This window comes from Bactrocera tryoni, chromosome 4 (assembly GCF_016617805.1).
Source record: "Bactrocera tryoni isolate S06 chromosome 4, CSIRO_BtryS06_freeze2, whole genome shotgun sequence".
Taxonomy (NCBI): domain Eukaryota; kingdom Metazoa; phylum Arthropoda; class Insecta; order Diptera; family Tephritidae; genus Bactrocera; species Bactrocera tryoni.
Genome location: NC_052502.1, coordinates 3776251 through 3794170, shown reverse-complemented (window position 1 = coordinate 3794170; position 17920 = coordinate 3776251). Strand labels below are relative to the sequence as shown.

The 17920-nt window shown below is 37.1% G+C and overlaps 4 protein-coding genes across 9 annotated transcripts; 2 read left to right on the top strand and 2 right to left on the bottom strand.

Annotated features, from left to right (window-relative positions):
* The first annotated feature begins 36 nt into the window (after positions 1–36).
* Positions 37–4061, top strand: LOC120773857 (DDB1- and CUL4-associated factor 6-like). 6 transcript variants are annotated; one of them, XM_040103005.1, is made up of 5 exons: positions 37–202; positions 1507–1689; positions 1760–2986; positions 3054–3664; positions 3730–4061. In XM_040103005.1, exons 2-5 carry the CDS (start codon positions 1581–1583, stop codon positions 3991–3993), a joined length of 2211 nt encoding a protein of 736 aa, XP_039958939.1. In that variant the 5' UTR covers positions 37–202; positions 1507–1580; the 3' UTR covers positions 3994–4061. The 6 variants fall into 6 exon arrangements, with proteins under 6 accessions (XP_039958939.1, XP_039958936.1, XP_039958935.1 ...); XM_040103002.1 differs by having other exon boundaries at positions 1496–1689; XM_040103001.1 differs by having other exon boundaries at positions 37–419; positions 1496–1689.
* A 163-nt stretch (positions 4062–4224) lies between these two features.
* Positions 4225–6921, bottom strand: LOC120773856 (E3 ubiquitin ligase RNF157). Its single transcript, XM_040103000.1, has 3 exons — positions 5874–6921; positions 4544–5816; positions 4225–4477 (listed from the first exon to the last, which is right to left on the bottom strand). The coding sequence occupies exons 1-3, from the start codon at positions 6714–6716 to the stop codon at positions 4308–4310; spliced, it is 2286 nt and encodes a 761-aa protein (XP_039958934.1). The 5' UTR covers positions 6717–6921; the 3' UTR covers positions 4225–4307.
* A 126-nt stretch (positions 6922–7047) lies between these two features.
* LOC120774516 (ADP-ribosylation factor-binding protein GGA3) lies at positions 7048–10599 on the top strand. The gene is made up of 7 exons (XM_040104211.1): positions 7048–7163; positions 7249–7409; positions 7464–7838; positions 8524–8758; positions 8818–9406; positions 9509–9995; positions 10058–10599. Exons 1-7 carry the CDS (start codon positions 7127–7129, stop codon positions 10268–10270), a joined length of 2097 nt encoding a protein of 698 aa, XP_039960145.1. The 5' UTR covers positions 7048–7126; the 3' UTR covers positions 10271–10599.
* Positions 10600–10725: 126 nt separating this feature from the next.
* LOC120774518 (protein LST8 homolog) lies at positions 10726–11968 on the bottom strand. The gene is made up of 2 exons (XM_040104212.1): positions 11712–11968; positions 10726–11603 (listed from the first exon to the last, which is right to left on the bottom strand). Exons 1-2 carry the CDS (start codon positions 11826–11828, stop codon positions 10773–10775), a joined length of 948 nt encoding a protein of 315 aa, XP_039960146.1. The 5' UTR covers positions 11829–11968; the 3' UTR covers positions 10726–10772.
* Between the last annotated feature and the right edge of the window lie 5952 nt (positions 11969–17920).

Here is a 17920-nt window from a genome sequence, read left to right as displayed (position 1 = left end):
ATAGAAAATGGAAAAGCAAACACTAAAAAATAAGCCTGTTTGCATGTAGTGTGTGAAGTAATAAGAAGACGTATTTTCATGAAATGACAAGGAGCCATAAAAACAAAGAAAAAATTTATACAATTTGGGAATTTCTGGGACTGGGGAAAGAAAAACGAACAGCACAATATTTGGAAAACATACCGCGATGTGCTAAGAGCAGGTTAATTGCTGCGAAAAGTGACAAAATAATGAAATATTAAGGCATATTTTAATAATTCGGTGTTTTTCTACTAAAATCTTATAAAAATGTACACTGTGAAAATTAATAATAACCTTGACAAGCATTTGCTGTAATCATTGCGGACGTTTGAACTATCAAATTTTTATAAACAACGGATTTTTTTGTAATTGCGGGAGAGTGAAAATAAATTTCGAGTGTAATAATTTATATATAATTTTTTATAAAACATTTAAATTGTAAAAGGGTAAAATAATTAAAAATAGTTGAGGGCATAAACGTTCAAAATTGTAAGTATGTATGTATGTGTGTATAGTGATTGGTCTTGAAATGTTTACCCGGGTGAATACATCTAAGATCTGCATGTTTGGTTATTAAAAGAGCAGGAAGCTACATATTTCACATTTTTGTCGCCAATTGTTAAAATATACATCTGTATGTACATACATATGTATATAAGCAAGTACATTTAGTAAAGACAATACGTAGAAACATTTAGTTCTTTACAGGTGCCTTTCAAAATTTTTCACAATTAATAAATACCGAGGAGCTTCTTTTTTTTTGCAAGATAAGGCCTTGTAAACTCATCTGTGAAATTTATATATATTATGTAGAAAAATTTTTGAAATATACAGTCAAGGAACTTTCTTTTATTGATTAATTCTACATATATTTACATATGTACATTCATACTGTATGTATGTATGTATGCATGCAAGTAAGTTTGTACAGCCATATTTTAAATATTCGAATTAGATGAACTATTAAAGGCGTTTGATCACAAAGTATAATCTGAAACCTAACATCTTCCGTGGCAATCTTAAAATCCATATAAAAAACAAATCTCGAAAAAAAAAATTTAATTAAGCATGTGTGTTCTAAGCAAAAATTGTTTCCCATTTAATGTGAACGTATACGTACTTATGTATGCACATTTAAGTTATATATAGAAATATGTAATATTTGATTATCTTATTTCTTCAATTTCTATATATGTATGTATGTCCACACATAAGTGCATAGATACAAATATATATTCCTAGTCACAGTTTTTGTTTATAGCAAAAGATAAGGTCTAGTTTAGATTCGTAGCGTCATTTGCACCTTATATTCTAAAAGTAAGAATATAACATAGGCACTTACTTATATATGACACACATACATACATATGTATATTAAGAAGGCTATAGTGCTAAACAATAAAAGTTGGTAAAGTACGATAAAAAGACATTTTTAATAATCCTCTAAGTTATCGCATGGTTCTACTGCTTTAAGGATCTTTATAGCCCATCTCTTTCTCCAAGAAGTGCCTACATAACTAAAACGAACACGCAAGGTGATTTTGGTGACGCTACATAGAATGTCTCGCGAGCGGTTGAACAAGACCAGCGTCTTTAGAAGTGTTTATAATAATCAAAGTTTGAATTCAACACGAACTGCCACTCATAACTACATTGCGAGTACCAAAGGTAAATATAAGTACATATATTAATAAATCATTCTATTTGCCAAACTTTCTAAAATGATCCAAACTTTCAGACTCGCTGGACTATGTGCAACGTTTGGGTTTGATGAGCCGATTGCATGTGCACTCTGGCTGTGTGAATACTGTTAGTTGGAGCAGCACGGGCGAATATTTGTTGTCGGGTAGCGATGATCAGTGCATTGCTATAACGAACCCACATAGTCAAGAGGTACTGTTGAAATATAAAACGGCTCACAGGGCAAACATTTTTAGTGCACGGTTTATGCCACAGTCGAATGGTCATTCGATAGTATCGTGTTCTGGAGATGGCATTGTATTGCATACCGAGTTGTTAGCTCCATATGTGCGTCGGCAGCATACACCGTTATTAAATAATGTTAACACTGTGATCCCGGGCGCTGATTCTACGAGAGAGACTGCTCCTATGCAGCCCTTATACGAACATAGTGAGAATGAGGCTAAATTGAGTTTTTTTAATTGTCACAAAAGTGGTACAACATATGAAGTACTAACCATACCTTCAGAGCCCAAGTCATTTTTAAGCTGCGGGGAGGACGGTACAGTTCGTCTTTTCGATTTACGTCAGATATCGAGTTGTCATAAGACATGCTGCAAAGATAATATACTTATATTCAGCCCATCAGCGGTTAATGCCATGGATTTGTCGCCCATCAGTAACTACTATGTAGCAGTCGGTAGTTCTGACGCGATTGTACGAGTCTATGATCGACGTTACCTGTCGGTCATTGACTTTAGCGATAGCTCTATACCCACTACTGAGAGGCATACTAAGCCGATTAAAGCCTATCCAATTCCCATGATGACGAAACGACAATATCGCATAACTTGCGTTACATACAGCCCCGAAGAGTCTGAACTACTGGTGAGTTATTCTTCCGAGTATTTGTATCTATTTAATTTGCGTCGTGACGGTGTAGACGTAAATGAGCTGTACGAAAAGGGGCGAACAGCTGACGTCAATAGATCATCTCCTCCTCCCACTTTAACGGCCGAACAAGTTACGCGAAGATTGCGCTTGCGTGGTGATTGGTCCGACACAGGACCGGACGCGCGTCCTGAGAACTACCCGAGAGGCCGAGTGGAAATTGGGCAGGTGCGTCCGCAATTGCAAGCGAACATAATGAGTCGGATGACAGAGGTTATATCCCGTATGCTTAACGATCCACGAACACGAATGGGTCTTTCCGGCCAAGCACAAGAGCTTAATCGGGAAAATCAAGCAACACTTTTGGCTGCAGTGGCAAGGGAAACATCAGACGGTACAAGCAAGAGAACTGAAATAATATTTGTTGATAACCCAACATTATTTTCTTTCTGTTTCTTTAGACTCGACACCATCTACTTCAGGCGCTTATTGGCGTAGAGTTGCTAGTCGTTTGCACAACTCTCGCACTATTAACTTAAATAATACAATGCCTCAAACGCAGGTGATTTCAACTCAACCTATCTCTACAACGGCTGTAGTCAATAATATTAGTCGACCTACAGAAGAAAATACCATAGATGCTCCAGCAGAACTGACAAATATGTCCATTACCGATACGCCTAATATTAGCAGTGCTGGTCAGCAAGCCATACAGTTCCGTGACGATGAAGCGGATGCTCTGAACGAAGAACTTGCGGAACTCGACAAGCGACTTTTCGATTATCTGCGTATGAAATTTGTTGGGCATAGAAATGCACGTACCATGATTAAAGAAGCAAACTTTTGGGGTAATAACTATGTTATGTCGGGATCGGATTGCGGACATATATTTACATGGGACCGACGTACCGGGAAACTAGTCATGTTAATGCAAGGTGATCAACATGTTGTGAACTGTTTACAACCTCATCCTGAGCTGCCCTATTTAGCGAGCTCAGGCATAGATTATGATGTAAAAATATGGGCTCCCTCTTTGGAGCATGCCAATTTCGATGAGGCGGCAGCTGAAGATGTACGTATATTTAATTAATTATTACTGTAAAATAATTTTGTGAAATTAAAAAAAAAAATCTTTAGCTCATGAAACGTAATGCAATAATGTTGGAGCAAACTAAAGATACTATCACAGTACCAGCGGCTTTTATGATAAGACTTTTGGCCTGTATTCATTCTCTGCGAAATCGCGATCGTATCCTTAACCCTGAAGGAAGCAATAATACCAACCAAACAGAAAATATAAACAATGACAACAATAGCATCGCAACAAACGAGCCTGAGAGTTCTAATTTGAATGCAGATGGTGGTGGTGAAGCTTCGGAGGAGACTAACAATGACGAATAAGTCAAAAATATGAAAAAAGTTCATGTCCAATACATATTGAAATAAAATCCGTTTATCAGATGGCATAATCTCGAAGTGTAATAATTACAAGAATGAAAAATTTAGAATTTCATACTAAAAAAAGCAATGCGTAAAAAACGGTTAAAAGCAATAAGTCAGAACACTATTATAAGAATCAATTACTTTAGCTTAGCTTTTGAGGAATATATGCCTTTTAAATAAAAATCGATATTCCCTTCTCCAATATAGTGTATATGTATTGTACGACATAAATATATTAAATACGAAGTGGCTTATAGCACACTTTCAATCACTTAAACATTAACTGCGTTTTGTAAAGCAGTCTTATCATCGACTATTATATTAGCTGCTGTATTCGCTGGATTCGAGCTTAGTAGCTGCTTTGTTGACGAACTCGACGAATAGCTGTCACTAGAGCTGCGTGTAGAGGCTGTATTAACGCTTATCGGATTATCTAACATGTCTGCGTAAAAAAAGTAATTATGTGGATAATTAAATTAAATATATAGGAATGCCTGCAAATGAATACCTGGTAGAGAGCTCACATTGCTCTTCATATCGCCAGCTATAGTACTAGGTATGCCAGAGTTGGCTGTGGTGTTGCCTGGACCAACTATGTTACCAACTGATGTTGATTTTTTATGAAGATTCTTTTTGGTTAAGCTGCTGGTGCCTTTAAAACTCCCTGCGTTTCCTTTTAGACTACCCAACTTGTCTCCACTTTTGGGTCGTTCGCGTTCCCTTTCAGGACATAAGGGACTTAAAATGGAGTTCTGTGTGTCTTCGGGTGTGTAATAGTCCGAGTCATCTGCATTGACGACCGCAGTCTCAGCATTGCCGCTTGTCGCGCTCTTTTTCAATGAAGTGGTAGATTTCATTTCCAATACATCAGCAACCTCATTATCACTGTCATTATTAATTCCAATTACTTCTTTGTTTCGCGTAACATTTGTAGATTTGGATTTATTATCGGGAGTTAGTAGTGGCGATAATTTCTCGTTTTCACTGTCATCGGTGTCAAGTTCATTTTGCGATGGCGATGAATTTGCGCTATTAGAATTTGAAGTGCGTTTCATTTTTGGCACCTTTAAACTCTGACGTTCATTGACAATGTGTAATTTATCTTGTGAATTGCTAGAGTTCGTCTGTGTTTCTGTATCGGCCGGAAGTGTTTTTTTCTGTGCTGCTGCCCCAAATCCTGTATTTGCTGAGCTACACACATTACTCTCATTTGTTATTTCTACTACAGAGAGGGTAGGGTTGGTTGTGCTACTTGTAGCTGTAATTGTACCCACTTCACTCGTGTTTGTAGAAGTTGAGACATTTTTCTTGATTTTAGAACGTCGTTGGTTGGGTTTTAATGGAGAAGTTGCCTTATGATTCTCAACTACCATCGAAGCGGTGAGAGCTACCCCATCAGCCATATCACCGTCATTCGGGCGAGGTCGACCCACAAACTGTGGGGGTCCATTAAGTGCTTCTATAAGTGATACAGGAATGTAGCCGGGCGGTATGTGTTGATCACATGGAGCTGGTTCTCCTGGTGCCGAGGTGGGTGTATTTTGATGCAAAGTGTGTGAGCTTACCCCTTTTTGAACTGCACGTATCTGAAGAAGTGCTCGGAAAGGAGCACGGCAAATGGGGCAGTTATTAGCTTGATAACGTAATGAATCCGCACAAGAATTACATAGACACAAATGTCTACAAGGTAGTATAAGAGTGTCACGTGTCTCACTCATGCAAATAACACATTCACTGCCATGGTCATCGATTTCTTCATCGATTGAACTTTTGTTAACAGCCTAAAATAAAGTAAATTATCAGAAATATGTGAAATTTAGTAATTTAAATTCAATTACTTTATTTTCGATACCATATATTTCCTGAAGTAGGTAACAAAGGCCATCAACGAAAATTTTTTGTTTAAGAGCTCTTAATACATAACTGTTTGTTTCAGGATGGTGATCAATAACGCATATGGTTGTATGCGATTGCCGACAGTCTTCATTACCTTCCTCTACTACGCAGTGTATAGCAACTGGATATTGTTCTTTTGTCTGATTGTAGACTAAGTCATCCTCAGGAATTAATTGCGGATTGAAGGTGTGACTCGTTTGAGAGAAGAATTGGTTTATACCTTTTTCATAGTGGTACGTTTCGGATGTTAGTCCATCCCGTGGCACAAGTGTTACGCCACTAGGGCTTACTTCCTCAGTACAAAAGTAATAAATTGTTATGGCGCATTTGGCATCCGAATCAAAAGTGAACTCGATATTATAAGAGAAAGCTCCGGGTTGCGCCGAACCATCACCACAACCACCAAGTTCGTTAGTGATAATATTACCATCAATATTATCTATGTGTGTATTGGCGGATACTATTTCTTGTTTTTCGGGTGAAACTCGTACAAAACGTACCGACTCTTTACGTATGTTTACTAGGCTTTTCAAAGTTTTAGTTGGCTCGCTGGCTTGAGGAGGGGGATAAGGAAACGCTGTGGGGCGACTGCCAAGAAAATTCAAATCGGCGTTCTCGCCAAATAAATAAGACTCTGGTTGGGGTGTGTCGAAGCGTTCTCCTCCCATGATAAAATGGCTTCCAAAAAAATTACCCGATCGAGGAGGATATTTGTAGGCATGAGTTGAATTACGTTGTTCTGCCTCTTCCACTGCACCATTCTGTCGGCTCGTAAATGCACCCATAGATTGAAACAAATGTAAGTTGCAGAGACTAAATTGCAATTTTCGTAACTTTCACCAAACGGAAAATAGTTCCATAAAATCCAAAAAATTTTAATTTGAATCTAATAACTTCATATATTATTCTCGTTAACCTTCACATTAAAACGTATTTAGTATAACTTGTAAAATGTATATTCATAAATTCAGTGTATATCTTCCGCAATATGTATTATATTTTCTTTTGGATCGATTGAATAAATGTCAATGTGATAGGTGTGTTCAAAGAAAGTTGCTATACATATAGTGCTCGGTCACAGTAAGAAATGTCAAAAATTCATTACACACAGAAATCGGCAAAAATAAAGAGAACATTGCAAAAATAAAGACTGAAATAATTTAAAGAGTTTGAAAGAAGTGTTTAATTAGTAAATATGACTACTAACGAAAATATAATGGAAGAAATGTTAGGTGAGGTGTCATGAAAGATATATAACTGATTTGAGTAAAGATAGAAACTAATAAATAATCATTATTTGTATATTTCCACAAAAAGATCGAGCGACAAACCCCAGTCGCGAAAATATAGACGAACTAAGTTCACAGATGTTTTGTATGGTCGTGCGGAGTAACCCAACACTCGTAGACAAAGCGCTAAAAATGATTATGACGAAAGTTCGATCTAAAGATATCACTGAGTCCACAAGGGCGATAAACGTTCGTATTATGTACTTACATTGGAATAGTTAATATTTATTAAATTTGTTTTAGTTACTGGAGGAATGCATGAGTAAATGTGGTCCAGAATTTCAAGCCGAAGTCGCTAAGTTCCGCTTTCTTAATGAACTCGTTTATCTTGTTTCAAAAAAATTTCAAGGCGGTGAAACACCAGCAGCTATTAAAAAGAGGATCATTGAGTGTCTGTTATTATGGACAGCGGAGTATCCTCAAAAACTCAAAATACAAGAAGTTTATAAAAAGCTCTGCTTAGAAAGCGAAGTGGATCAAGCAGCTGCACCGGTTGTAGAGTCTAAGCGCGAAAGTACGCTCGGCATTGACGAAAAAATGTTATCCATGCTCATTAACAGTAAAGATCCCGAGAATTATAAACGAGCAAATTTATTAATACAAAATCGAGTGAAACAAGTAAGTTTTTGAAGTACACCCAACTCTTTTTTTTTTTTTACACGGTAGATACGTTCCTCAGAAATCCGTATATAGTAAAATGGGGGATACGTTCCATGTCATCTGAAAACCGTTTAAGATGCAATACTTCGAAAAACCGTGTAAAAAAAGTTGAAAACTATAAAATTTCAGATATGCATACAAATTGTGTGTTCATATGTCATTTTATTCAGCATTAAACTTAAAACTTCATACAGGTGAAAAATTGGTAGAGCAAGCAAAAAACAAAATAAATTTGTTAATCCAGAAAAATTAAAATAGAAATAAAGAAAGAATATTTGCATAACTACATAATTGTTCGTCGCTACTTGATAACAAGCGCAATTGTTTGCGATGAACTGGACTAAAGTCGGCATCACCGCTGGAGATATCCATTCCAGCAATGAAAATAACATGCGAACAGAATGTGTAGGTAAGAGTTATTGAATAAGGGGATTTCCCAGTTACTACTATGTATGTTCATTTCAGCAATGTTGCCAAGTGTGGCAAAAACAAACATAATTACAAAACAGTGATTTTGAAACCGTACTAGATTACATTTTTTTTCAACTGTGTAACTTCAAATCCGTGTAAAAAAGAGTTGGGTTTAGTTTTTTACATTCGAAATACATACTATATATGACTGTTTTTGCTTTTACTTTACAAGGATGCCCGTCGAATGGATTTTATGATACAACATAAAAACTTTTTACAAGAAGTTACAAACACCGTCGAATTGTTAGTAGAAATGCTAAATATGTATGAATCGGAAGGAAAAGAAATCGACGATCAGAGCGAAAGTATGTCGGTAATGCGGGAATTGTACCATTCATGCAAAAAGTATAAACCCACAATTGAGCGATTACCTACTTTATTGGAAAACTGCGACGAATCCTTAATTGGTAATTAATTTTGATTTAATTTCCAGAAAGATTTTGTAATTTTTTTTGTGTTTTTATAGTTGAAGCTGTAGAAATTAATGACTCCTTACAAAATGTTATAAAGCGATTCAAGACTTTGGTCGGAACGCCAACGAAAATACAGTCAGCCGGTGTTTTGTTGGACAGTACTGCTGATGTAAAAGTTCAAAAAGACGCCTCAGAGAAAACCTTCAAATCTGGAAATACTGATCTGCTGTCAGATTTATTTGGGGAAGAATCAAATGAGCTTGCATCCTCATCAACCGCTGCTACATTTTCATCAATTGTTGACCTGGAAATGTTTGGTGCAACTTGCAATTTCAAAGAGAGAAAAGGGGAAGCTATTATCTCAAATCCACTTGATGATTTAGATTCACTATTAGATATTGGCTCTGCGTTAAGTAGTGATTTACCGGCAAAAGCTGAAAACGTCAATGAGATTTTTAGCAGTAATATCTTAGAACCCACACCTGTATCTAGTGCCAAAGCGGATGTGTCTAGTGCCTTGCAAGATGTAGATATTGAGACCGAGATAAATTCTCATCGAAAAATGTCCACTATTGACAAATTGAGTGAAGATCTTTTTCAAGCGTCTTTGCGGGACTTAGAACGTGTATACAGCTTTAAAAAGTGAGTATACAGAGCAAACAAATATATTTTAAAATATAAAAACTACAAGCCTGGTATAATTTTACATTTAAATGTAGATAATTAAAATATTAATTTTTGCAGAACTCCAGAGAAACAAACTTTAAATGCTTTGGCTGAGGAAAAATTAAAATGCAAACCGATTCCTTTATTACATTCAAAAGATCTGCAAAAAAATTGTGAAAATGTAACCCAACAGGAAAAAGCTGAAGAGGAAATATTTAACGAAAGCTCTGTGAAAGGTGATGCTTTAATAATATCGTCGAAATATGAAGGTGTCGATGCTGAGGCATTAGATCCCGAGATCTTAAAAGCTGTTAATATTGAAAATATTAAAGAGGAATCGCCCAATATATGTCAAACAATAGCTTTAGCTGATATTGAGATAGATTTGGATAAGGTAGAGCCTGCTGCTGGTGATCGCGTACTGTGGGACGATGACGATGTAAAAGTAATGTTGACTTTCACTAAAGATCGCCCCAGTAAGGAAATATCAGTAATAGTTATCTCCGTTAGCAACAAAAGTAAATTACCTATCCACAATTTTAAATTTGATGCCAGTGTACATAAGGTTAGCTAAATACCACTAATGATATATGCAAAAAAAAAATGAAGTAATGTTACTCTTTTCAGCCGTGCAAAGTGCGCTTGTTGCCACCAACAGCTGTTACCATGCCTCCGCATAAACCATTTCGTCCGGCAACTCCAATCAATCAAGTTATGTTATTGCTCAATCCAACCTGTAAACCGACCGATGTTACTTGCTTTTTGGGCTACAATCTTGGCGACGACCCAGATCCGATAAAAGAGTGGCACGTAGCTAAAGACATTCCATATGTTGAATAAATATTTTTAATAAGGTTCTTTAAATAGTAGTTAGGTGCAAATTTTTAATTGGTTCCGATTTTCAATACATCGCGTAAACAAATTCCCATTTGTATTAAACATTTTATTAAATATTAAAGATTTTATTTCTATGCCTCACCATGTTTTATAAATATTATTAATTTTAACTTAATTAGTTATTGATTTAGATTTTAGTTTGTTATCCATGCATTTTCAATAAAATAGGAGAAAAACATTGTTATGTATAAAAATACAGTGCAGCTAATAATAAAACTGAGGGAAAAATGTTACAATTGAAAACATCGAATCCCACGTTCGAAAAAAGTATATTACGAAACATGTTTTCTTTGTTCTTGTATATATTTGAGTTTCAAATACCATTAACGTACGCAGTGAATAAACAACATATTCCACCACTTCGACTACTTCGCTTTTCTTTGCGGCGATTATATTGATTTCTTGCTTCAGACGTGCCGCTCGTTTCACTCCCCTTCACTTCCTGTTATTCTGAGACGATCTCATCTTTAAATGACAAAGCTGTAATGGCTTTGGTGTGACCCGTATACTTTCGTTCCGCGTTTTTCGTTTGGAGCTTCCATAAGCGTGCTATTCCATCCGAGGACGCGGTGAATACATATTTGGAGTCGGCACTGAACGCTGCATCCCACACCCAATAATTTTCCACGCTCAATTCACGCCACATTGTAAAATGTTCAGTCTCCCATATTCTTGCAGTTCCATCGCCTGAGGTAGTTATAAGCAGTCGTGAGTCTGGACTAAATTTACAGCGCAGGACATAACGTTTATGTGCAGCTATTTTTAATTTGGGACTAAGTGTACTCAATTGTTGGTTTGGCGACGAGCTTAGAGACCAAATATAACAGTTCCCTTTATTGTTAACCGCTGCCATATATTGTCCATCAGGTGAGATTGCCACATCCTGTATGGATGCATCGACTTCCGGTATAAGTTGATCGTGTACTTCAGATTTAACATCCCATAAATATACCCCACCATTTTGAGAACCCATTGCGATTTCAACTTGATTTGGATGCAAGCACGCGGCGTTAACGGGGGCTTGACAGTCGAAAACACGTGAGCAGTGTGGTTGAGGTGACAGCATATCCCATATGCGAACACGGTGGTCTTCTCCAGCAGTGAACATCCATTTACCATCCTCTTGGAAACCCAAGCGTGTTACATTTTTTTGTACACCTTCAAAGTTTATGACAGGGGTCGTGCAACTAGTCTCCATGTCATATAGGCGTATACATTGGTAACCACAAGCAGCCAAGCGAGTTTTATCAGGGGTTCGGTCAAGTGCGTTCACTTGCTGCAAAAAATATTGGATATTATATTCGTGTAAAACGCCACTCTATCCAGCGTGTAAGAATACATAGATAGAAACGGCTAAAACATACATTTATATCCCTGAACTTACTGAGGTGTCCACAAAGCGCATTGAATGTATACAGTGGCCGGTATGTGCTTGCCACAGTTTGATTGAATGGTCATAGCCACCTGTGGCCAAAATTAACTGATCTCCAGTAGCTTCCATTATGTATACTTTCACAATGAATGACTTAATAATTCATATTAAACAAATTCAATGTTACGAGTATTTAGAAAGGAAGCTAAAGTTGTCTATATTAAGAATATTGTCACAAAACCAAGATAAATTTGTTCACTTTCTTTACGCTTTGAAATGCCTTCTTATTGTGGGTTCTGTTTTTCTCATCCTTCTATGTGTCATTCACAATGAATAAATTGATTATTTTAGTTCCTTCTTCAACCTTTTGTAATGCAATATTTACATTGATTCCGATATGAAATTGCTAAAAGCGTACCGAAACTTTTATTGTTGTGATAAAAATGTAGAGACAAAAAATTGTTATTATATTTAACAATTTACTTTTACGATATTTCGACATATTTTTACAATATCAAACTTTGATGGACAATTCATACCTTAACAACGAGGTGTAAAAAGTAAAAGTAATAGTTATTTTGACCTTGCTAGGGAGAAAGCAATATGTTAACTCTATTCGGAATAACTTAACGGCAGGACCAGAAAACGAGCTGTTTCGGTGCTTTGCGTCAGACATTTGTTTTGAAAGAAAAGTTCGATGTACGCTTTTGTATGGGTACGTTCAAATAAAAAGTATTCGATGCGAAGTGTTGTTTTCTTCCCTTCATGGTTTCAGTATGAAATTTTACGCAAAGCGAGGAAAGTTGCGTGTGAATGGGCTTCCAGAATGAAGGCTTTGCTATGCGTTCTTCTCTCTACTAAAATATGAGTGTTACACAACATTTTGCATCGTTTTGCTTTGATTCGCCTCAATGTGAACGAACTCATACGAAAGCAGTTATCCGTTAACGCAAATGTCTGAAGAAAAGCGTTGCAAAAGTTGTATGTGAATCATCCATTACACTCTCGCAACGTGTTACAGTGTCTTGAATACTTTTGACACCTGCTTCGCGGGGAATCCGGGTGAATTACTCCATCAATTGTCGGAAATTTTTTTTTTTTTTTTTTTTGTGTTTTATTGAAACGTAACAAGATATGGTTTTACATTTCATTCGAATTGCAACTAGTGACAAATGTACTAACAAGCAATATTTTTCATAACATATACGGTAAAACAATAAAGCTCTAGTAAGAACCTTTTTCAAAAATAAACTTTGTATTAAAACTAAATATTATAATATTTGTTATTTGCTAAGAAGGTCATGGAACTTTGTTCTTTTCAATCTGCGCTTCTATTTCTAGCCTCTCCTAGTTGTCGGGCTTCAGCGTTTACGTGGTTTTGCAACCTTGTGGCATGTTTCGATGCCGTTTCGCGAATGACTTCCCGAACCATTTTTATGTGAAGATCACGATGTAGATCTGAGTTCCGTATGTACCACGGGGCATTTACAATTTTTCGCAGGACTTTATTTTGGAATCTTTGCACCATTTCGATGTATAACGGTGCAGCGCATCCCCATAGCTGAATTCCGTATGTCCAAATGGGCTTTAACGTTTGATTGTAGACTAAAATTTTATTTGAGGTTGTTAGAGGTGATTTCTTGCCGATTAACCAATTTATTTTGTTGTATTTTAGTTTTAGTTTATATGTTCTTTCCACTTTAACTTTGCATCCAGCGTCAAACCAAGATATTTCGCCGAGGTGGAGTACGGAATTACTTCATTCCCAATATATAAGGGGATATACGTATCAGTTTTGTTAGTGAAGTTTATATGTATTGACTTCAACTCGTTGAGAGTAATATTCCATTTTTGTGTCCATTCTACAATTAGGTTGATTGAAGACTGCATTCTGTTCGACGACTCTACTACATTTTTACCAGTAGTAATGATGCAGGTATCATCTGCAAATGTGGCGATTGTGCTGTTTGGCGGCGTAGGCATGTCGCTAGTAAACAAAATGTATAAGAGTGGTCCCAGGACGCTTCCTTGGGGTACTCCTGTTTTTATTGGCTGTAACGCAGTATATGATTGTCCCTGCTTGATTCTGAAGTAGCGGTTGCTAAGGTAAGAGGCAAGTAGCTCAGTAAGATGCTGTGGGAAGAGAAGTCTTAATTTATGAAGTAAGCCCTGGTGCCATACTCTGTCAAACGCCTGAGATACATCAAGAAAAACAGCTGTGCAGATTTGCTTTTTTTCCATCGCATCCTCAATTATATCTGTTATTCGATGAACTTGATCGATTGTAGAATGTTGCGATCTAAATCCAAACTGATGAATTGGTATAAGGTCCTTTTCTTCAATTATGTTCTGAAGTCTTTTTATAATTATAACTTCAAGTAATTTGGACAAAATAGGCAACAGTGAGATTGGACGATATGATGATGCTTCCTGTGCGCTTTTCCCGGGTTTTTGTACCATAATGATTTCAGATACCTTCCATGACAATGGAACGTATCTGAGATTTAAGCAAGCGTTTATTATCGATGTAAGTTTTTCTAATGCTTTTCGTGTTAGATTTTTTAGTGCATCAGCTGTCACCAAGTCGAAACCGGAAGCTTTTCTTGGTTTAAATCTACTTTTAATTATATTTTCCACTTCTTTAATTGTTGCTGGTTGGATTTCTTCTACGCATTGCGATCCTTCCATCTGAGGTAAAGTTCCATGGAACAGAATAGGACTAAACGTTTTAGCGAGTTTCTCTGAAAAAACTTCCGCTTTTTCTTCGTCGCTTTTGGCCCAGGATCCGTTTGGCTTTCTGAGGGGTGCATTTGACAATATTGGTTTCCTAGCATTTTTTACTGCTTTCCAAAGGGAATAATCGGATTGTTTGTTTGGCGTTAGTTTCTCAATATAATTAGAAACATTTTGATTCGTGAATAACTTTATTTTAGTACTGAGAAGCTTGGTTAAATTGTTCAGTTCTTTTTTATATTGGGAAAATCGCGTGATTTGCCATTTTTTGCGTAGTTTTCTCTTTTTCTTTATGAGATCTAAAATGTCCGATGGATATTTAATATAAAAGTTTTTTTGTTTAGGAACAGCAGTACTTTTCCAAGCCGATTCCTGAATAGCTTTCGTAAATGTATGAACTTCATCTTCTAAGATATCTTGGGTTGTTATATTTGCTTCAAAATCAATATTTTTGTCGAGCATCACTTTGAAATACTCCCAATCCGTATGTCTATTAGAAAGATAAGGCGGTATGTCGAATCCTTTTATTTGGCCATTTAGGATTAGGTATACTGGCGAGTGGTCCGAATTTAAGTCCAATCCATTTTCCATGGTAAAGAAGGTCTTGGATATTTGTCGAGTGATGAAAAAGTCGATCAAGTCAGGTAAGGCCAGTAAGTCGGCTTGCCAGTAAACACGAAGTCGCATCCAGTGGACATAGCAGCTTTAAATAGCCTCTCCCCTTCGGTGTCGTAACTCTTGAACCCCATTGGGAGTGTTTTGCGTTAAAATCACCACCCACGATGAACTTCCCATGGTGCTTTAGTATAAGTTCTTTGTACAAGACCATTTTAATATTGTGTCTAGGTGGGCTATATATTGCGGTAATACTTATTTTTCCGAAACTAGATTCAACCGAAATGGTCGTAGTTTGGAATTCTGGGATACTTATATTAATTTCTTCGTAGTGGGGAATATTATCTCTGATAATTATGGCACTCCCCCTCTCGCATTGTTATTTGGGTGGTTCGAGCAATACGTCTTGTAGTTTTTGAATCTAACAAAAGTCTCATTTGTAAAATGAGTTTCTGATATAAGACAAATATCAATTTTTTCAACATGGAGTAATGTTTCTAATTCTTTACTACGTTTGAGCAGGCAATTTGCATTCCAGGTCATAATTTTCATCGGCTTCATTTTTGCGCCTTATTTTCACTGTGCTGTCTCTCTAGTTTAGTAAGACGTTCGAGGGTAAGTCTATTTTGCTCTTCTAGCTTATTAAGCTTGTTGAGAATTAACGAAAAATTACCAATAATATCACCAGTGGCATTCGTATTTGTATGATTTTCAGACAGATGTTGTTGAGCTTTATTAGCACTTTTAGTTATGCTGGCAAATGAGGGCTTTCCAGATTGATGATTTACATTAGTGCCTTCTTTCTGAGGAGCAGTGGAAGTGGTTGTGCTTAAGCGTTTTGGTTCATATTTATGCTCTTTATTTTTCCCAGTCGCGTTTTTAATTTTTTGAAGTTGCTTTGCCACTTCACATCCCCTATAGTTCGCAGGGTGATTTTGACTACAGTTACAGCATTTTGGCGGTAGTTCGGCAGGTTTTAGGTTGGAAAAAATGGAGAGAGGAATTGTCCTCGATCTCCTTCAATCTCATTGTCACTGCGTATATGCGTATATCCAAATTAACAGTATATTTCGACGAATTTATTTCCCCCCGTGTGACTTGAGGGAAGGGCTGTTGGTTGTTGACCGATGACTTAACCGATAGATGGCCTGCAGGGAACCTTCCGTTTCCGTCAAAACTTAATTTGTGTCTCGCGGTGTTTCTTATTATTGTCCGGAGTGAAAAAAGGGAGCATTTCATACCCAATATTTCAAGCAGAACATGGGCTACGCGGCCTTATGTTATTCTCTGTGGAAACCGTTTTTGGGATACCTGGATGTGACTAATCAAAAATCGTCGTGTGAAAAGTTGAATTTCGTTAAAAGATTTTTTGACAGTCGTCATCGTAACAGTGTGAGGTATTCCATTAGTATTATGTAGATGTAAAGCCGCAAACGGTTAAAATCATCAGTTATGACCGTCCGGGACGTGGTTCGTCGGCAACGCGTTCTCGACTCTCTTTGAATAATTTGTACCAACCAAAAACCCTTGATAACGACAAAAAACTATAACAGAGGGGCTTTTCCAACATTCTGAATGTTTCGGCACCAGAAATTTGATTCCGCACACAAAATTTAATGGAACTTCTTTGTTGATTAATTATCTTCTTCTTCTTAATTGGCGTAGACACCGCTTACGCGATTATAGCCGAGTTAACAACAGCGCGCCCGTCGTTTCTTCTTTTCGCTACGTGGCGCCAATTGGATATTCCAAGCGAAGCCAGGTCCTTCTCCACTTGGTCCTTCCAACGGAGTGGAGGTCTTCCTCTTCCTCTGCTTCCCCCGGCGGGTACTGCGTCGAATAATTTCAGAGCTGGAGTGTTTTCATCCATCCGGACAACATGACCTAGCCAGCGTAGCCGCTGTCTTTTAATTCGCTGAACTATGTCAATGTCGTCATATATCTCGTACAGCTCATCGTTCCATCGAATGCGATATTCGCCGTGGCCAATGCGCAAAGGACTATAAATCTTTCGCAGAATTTTTCTCTCGAAAACTCGTAACGTCGACTCATCGGTTGCTGTCATCGCCCAAGCCTCTGCACCATATAGCAGGACGGGAATTATGAGCGACTTATAGGGTTTAGCTTTTGTTCGTCGAGAGAGGACTTTACTTTTCAATTGCCTACTCAGTCCGAAGTAGCACCTGTTGGCAAGAGCAATCCTGCGTTGGATTTCCAGGCTGACATTATTGGTGGTGTTAATGCTGGTTCCTAAATAGACGAAATGTTGATTAATTATATTCACCGTAAAAATCGCCGAATGAACTTTATGTACTTCAGATGGCACAGATGTAACTGAAAAAATATATTTCCATGAATGGGATTCGCGAGAAATTTAATTTAACACACAGTTATAGTTAAATTCGTCGAAAATTGTAACGTTGCAACTTCTACCAAATATAAATTTTAAATTAATAATTATAACGCAAATTCGGAGCTAAATCGAAATAAATATATTTAAGTAGCTAGAAACAAAAGTTTTTAGGTGGGAATTGATAGTAATCATAAAAATGATATTTCAGGCTTAACAACTTTTTATGTTAATGGTATTAAGCCCTTATTTTGTTGTTGGTGCCAATCACATGGGGCGAACCCGGTCTAAAAACTTAGGTAAATTGACCGGCATGTTATTAGCGAAATCAGGTTGGCCTCCTGTTGAGGCAAGGACCTAGAGAAGTGTAGGGGCTTAGTCGTAACTCAAAGCGCCTACTTCCAACCTGAATTTATTTCATCGTAACTAGGCATACAGCGAACCAAAACACGGACACACACGATGTGTTTCAGCTGCGAGTTCTCCACCTTGTCCACCGTACTGTTTAAACGGACACTAAAAG

Bases quoted from the DNA above. Each gene is read 5' to 3' on its own strand.
- LOC120774518 (XM_040104212.1), bottom strand. From the start codon at position 11,828: ATGGAAGCTACTGGAGATCAGTTAATTTTGGCCACAGGTGGCTATGAC. The intron at 11,604-11,711 runs GTAAGTTCAGGG...TATTTTTTGCAG, and splicing joins TGCGCTTTGTGGACACCTCA to CAAGTGAACGCACTTGACCG.
- LOC120773857 (XM_040103005.1), top strand. From the start codon at position 1,581: ATGTCTCGCGAGCGGTTGAACAAGACCAGCGTCTTTAGAAGTGTTTAT. The intron at 1,690-1,759 runs GTAAATATAAGT...CCAAACTTTCAG, and splicing joins CTACATTGCGAGTACCAAAG to ACTCGCTGGACTATGTGCAA. The intron at 2,987-3,053 runs GTACAAGCAAGA...CTGTTTCTTTAG, and splicing joins GGCAAGGGAAACATCAGACG to ACTCGACACCATCTACTTCA.
- LOC120773856 (XM_040103000.1), bottom strand. From the start codon at position 6,716: ATGGGTGCATTTACGAGCCGACAGAATGGTGCAGTGGAAGAGGCAGAA. The intron at 5,817-5,873 runs GTAATTGAATTT...ACTTTATTTTAG, and splicing joins TATATGGTATCGAAAATAAA to GCTGTTAACAAAAGTTCAAT. The intron at 4,478-4,543 runs GTATTCATTTGC...TTTTTTACGCAG, and splicing joins CAATGTGAGCTCTCTACCAG to ACATGTTAGATAATCCGATA.
- LOC120774516 (XM_040104211.1), top strand. From the start codon at position 7,127: ATGACTACTAACGAAAATATAATGGAAGAAATGTTAG. The intron at 7,164-7,248 runs GTGAGGTGTCAT...TTCCACAAAAAG, and splicing joins TATAATGGAAGAAATGTTAG to ATCGAGCGACAAACCCCAGT. The intron at 9,407-9,508 runs GTGAGTATACAG...TAATTTTTGCAG, and splicing joins CGTGTATACAGCTTTAAAAA to AACTCCAGAGAAACAAACTT.